General features: G+C 68.6%; 1 protein-coding gene across 1 annotated transcript in view; it reads right to left on the bottom strand.

Annotated features, from left to right (window-relative positions):
• Positions 1-373: 373 nt before the first annotated feature.
• Positions 374-4,033, bottom strand: part of ZNF385C (zinc finger protein 385C) — an 11,818-nt gene continuing 8,158 nt past the window's right edge. The window contains exons 6-9 of the mRNA XM_026071202.1: positions 3,884-4,025; positions 1,900-2,087; positions 1,250-1,348; positions 374-758 (exon numbers count right to left, since the gene is read on the bottom strand). Coding sequence (XP_025926987.1) covers positions 534-758; positions 1,250-1,348; positions 1,900-2,087; positions 3,884-4,025 — 654 coding nt within the window. The 3' untranslated portion in view covers positions 374-533. The remainder of the gene's footprint in view (positions 759-1,249; positions 1,349-1,899; positions 2,088-3,883; positions 4,026-4,033) is intronic.

The following is a 4,033-nucleotide window of genomic DNA, read 5'->3' as shown; positions in this document are numbered from 1 at the left end:
GTAACTCCCGGGAAGCTCCGGATGGGGACGGGGTGGGACGACCGGCCGCGGCAGCCAGCTCGGAGCGACGACGTTGCCTTGCGCTGCAGAACCGCAAAGCGCTCGAGGGGCGTTCGGAGCCTCCCGGCGCCTCCGTGAGGTAGGGGCAGGTCGTCCCCTGCGCGGAGGGGTGGGGGGGACGGACGGACGGAGGCGGGGGGCACCCGTCCGCCCCCGGTCTGTGCTTGTGCTGCCAGGGCGAGGGGCGATGTGCTTCGGCGGGGGGAGGCGCGGGGCCCCGGGCTCTGCCTATCGCTCCGAGCGAGGAGGCCGGCGGCGCCSTCCGTCACCCCGCGTCCCGGCTGCTCGGCGGGATGCTCTGCCGAGCGCGGCTGGGGCGGCGGGGAAGGGGTGCGCGGCCGCGGCATCGTTCGCTCCAAGCGGAGGAAAAGCCTGGGTGCACATCTACGACTACAGTTTCCCGTCGGCCGGAGCGGCAGCCCGGCCGGGAGCATCGCCCCRCTCCGCGGCCGGGTCCGGAGCAGCCGGTGGCTCTAGTAGGGCGCAAAGACGATGGGGCCCGGCGTGGTGCGGACGTGGGCCGGCGGCGTCCGGAAAAGCGCTGGTCCGAGGATGGGGGCTTGGAAGAGGGTGGTGGCGGCGGCCGGCCTCAAGGCGAGGGGGCCGGGCACGGCGCACACGGCGGCGGCGGCGAGCGGGCTCGGGAGGAAGCGGGTCGCCAGCGTCTTGGTGAGGTGCTTCTGCAACGCCAGCTTGGACTGTGGGCAGAGAGGGGACAGCGGCGAGCCGTGAGCCGCCCGGCTGCGGGAACGGGCTCGGCCGAGCCGCCGGCGCGGCGACGCTTCCCTCCAACACCAGCCGCCGGGCRGTGAGGCTCCTGCAGCATCCCTGCAAACCCGACCTCGGCCGAACCACCCCCACCCCAGCAGCTCCGAGCATCCAAAAAATCACAGCTCTCCCATTTAGGAATTGCAAAATGGGTGGAAGAACCGCAAACGCTGCGGCTGTTTCGACCGCGGCTGCCGGGCGGCGCACGGACGAGCCCCCTGCTCTCCTTCGCGCTGACGACGGCTGGCAGCCCCTCGCCCCCGCCAGGGCAGCAGGCTGCCTCCGCTCACGGGACGCGAGAAACGGAGGCGGCAGGAAAAACGGGCGGCGCGTCTCTTATTGCAAGAGCTGGCTAAGGCGGCAACCGGCGCGTGGGGCGGCGGAGGGACGGAAAGCTTGCAGCTACCTTGAGAATACTCACTGCGAGGGCCGCGTTCTTCTGCAGCTTGTTGTAGGGGCTGTACTTCGGCTTGGGCGGCTTCCCCGCCAGCCTGTCTTTGTGCCTCCGGCTGCTCATGTGCTGCAGGGGGAAAGCGGCCCGTGTCACCCGCGGCCTGCGTCACCCGCGGCCCCCGTCACCCGTGGCCCGTGTCACCCGCGGCCCCCGTCACCCGTGGCCCGTGTCACCCGCGGCCCCCGTCACCCGCCTGCCCATGCTGCCAGCTCCAGCCCTGCCAGCCCCTGAACGCCGCCGAAGCGGAATTTTATCCGCATTGCACAAAATCACCCCACGCTGCTGCTTTTCCTGGGGCTTTTTGCTATCAATTCATCAGCCGCTCCGCAGGGACCAGGGAGCCCTCCCGGCTCAGACCTCTGCACGCCGGCTCCGGGCTTACGCGACTTTGCAAATACAAACCCAACATCTGTTTTCTCCCCGCAGCAGGGAGAAGCAATAGGGCCTGGGCAAGCAGGTACAGACCCCCCCCCACCTTAAATCCTTAGGGAGCTAAAAGGGATGCATCTTGTAAACGCCGGTAAATCCCCCTCTCCGCAGCCATCGGGAGGGGATGCAACACCCCGGAGACCTGCGCGGAGGCGCCGCGCGCTTGCAACGAGACGCGCGCCCGTCACCTGCTTGAGCTGGGTCTCCGAGTTCACGTAGATCTCGCAGACTTGGCAGTGGAACGCCTTGTTCTGGATGTTGATGGTGCCCTTGTTGCCGATCCTCTTGGCCTTGTGCCCTGCCCGGGAGAGGAGCTTGCCCCGGCCGCGCCGCAGCTGGGCGCTGTGACCCTCCAGCATCGACTTGTGCTTGGCGCCTGGCGCGGAGGGGAGACGGGGGCGCTCGGCAAACGCGGAGGCGCCGCCGCCGAGCCGCTGCGGGAGAGACGCCCCGCACGCCACCGCGAGCACCGTGCCCCCAGGCCCCCCCCTTTGCAYGGCGCCCGGCTGCTCCGGGCCCCCTGCGGACGCTAGAGAGGCCGGAGGGGAAAGCCAGGCTCGGGAAGGGACGTGACCTTGTCGAGGTCGACGGCGGATTTGGGAAGAGGCTCCGGAGCTCGCAGGTGGCTTCTCGCCCGGCTGCCTCCAGCTGCTATGCAGCTATCGCCCCGCTCCGCGCYGGTGCCAGCTCACCCATCGGGGGGTCACTGCCCCGCGTGCCCCCCCCRGACCTCGCCGCACCGGCACCGCCGCGGATGGAGGAAGGGGTCGCTGGCGCCCGCAGCCCGGACACGCTCGGCCGGGGCGAAGCCGCCTTCCCRGCCGTGCCCCCTGCTTCCCTGCGCCAGACCTTCGGAGAAGCTGCTATTTTAAGCGCGTCCTGGAGCCCATCAGCTCGTGCCCAGGCATTAGCACGGTCCGCAGCGCTCGGCGCCGCAGCATCCGAGCTATGCCCAAGGTCACGGAGGAGCYGGCGGCAGAGCCGGGAATAGCTCGTGGGGGTTAAAGGAGGTGGGGAAGCAGGAGCCAGAAATCCCGCACACCTGGGGACGGAGCGCCCCGTCCTGCCACCGGCCGGCGCGGGCACCGCGAGCACGGGGGCGGACGGGTAATTTAAGCCATCGCTAATTCATTCTATTTTTTAAGGCGCTAAGCAAGGAGCCTGCACGCCGCGACAGCCGCAGAGGGACGCGAGCCCGCGAACATTTTGTTTGTTTGCTTGTTCTTTTTCCCCCAAATCAGCTCCTAAATTTGTAACCGGAGCTGACAAAAGCAAAAGGACACGAGTGCAGCTAAGCCGAGGCTCCGTCCTTAGCTGACCTTGGTGCCCACGGCCGCTGCTGCTGCCCCTGCGCCGGCGCGGCTGCACCTCGGAGGGGGCTTGGGGGGGGGGGTTAGTTTCCAGCTCCCCCTGAACCGAGGGAGAAAAGGGTCTTTCCCTTGAAACGGGGCCGTTTTCCAGTGCTGCACGAAGAGCCCGGTCGGGCAGGAGCTGGCACTGCAGGGACTGCAGAAGCCGCTGGAGGTCACCCGTGCCGCGGCAGCACCGGCCCGCTCCCGTCTCGCTCGCTCCCAACTCTCCCGCCCGCCGCCCCCAGGAGGCACCGCCGACGGCCGCCCGGACGCACGGCTGCCCCGGACAGACGGACGCGCTGGGCTTGCACGCTCGGGATGGGGCTGCTTCGCCGTGCACCGACGGGAGCCCAATGCCATGCGTCTGCTCTGCACGTGCAGCCTCCCACCGCTTCCCTGGGCTCTTTCCCTGGTTTTTGCCCGGGTTTGGCCTGCTTATCAGCCACCACGGTGACGGCATAGCGCCTGGCCCAGCACGGGACACTGCCGACCTCTTCGCAAGGCTTCGTGAGCCCGAATCACCGCGGAAGGATGATCCTGGGTCTGAGGGGGGGGGCACTGCCGCTGCGGGGTGCCCTCAGCTCAAAGCCAAACCCCAGCAGAATATAAACTAGCCTCCAACTGCTTGATTAAACGCACCCGAAAACGTCTTTAATTAAGCGACACGGACGATAAGGGAGCGTTTCACCCTGCTAAAACTCGCTCCGCAAGCGAGTCGCTCGTATCCGCAAAGCGCCGTCAGCAGCCGTGGGGAGCAGCATCCCCATCCCCATCCCCATCCCTGTCCCCATCCCCATCCCCCGCGGGCGCCCGCCCTTACCCGTGTTGTGCGCCTCCAGCTGGGACAGGGAGTTGACGGTCACCTTGCAGGTGGGGCAGTAGAGGTGCTGCCTGCTCTTCTTGCCCTCCTTGTCGCCGTCCGGGGCGGAGGCGGCGCTGCCGCCCGGCTCAGCCGCCCGCACCTCGGCAC

This window comes from Apteryx rowi, unplaced genomic scaffold (genome assembly GCF_003343035.1).
Source record: "Apteryx rowi isolate R43461 unplaced genomic scaffold, aptRow1 scaffold_323, whole genome shotgun sequence".
Lineage (NCBI taxonomy): Eukaryota > Metazoa > Chordata > Aves > Apterygiformes > Apterygidae > Apteryx > Apteryx rowi.
Note: the sequence above shows the minus strand (reverse complement) of the source record. Positions and strands in the feature narration are given on the sequence as shown.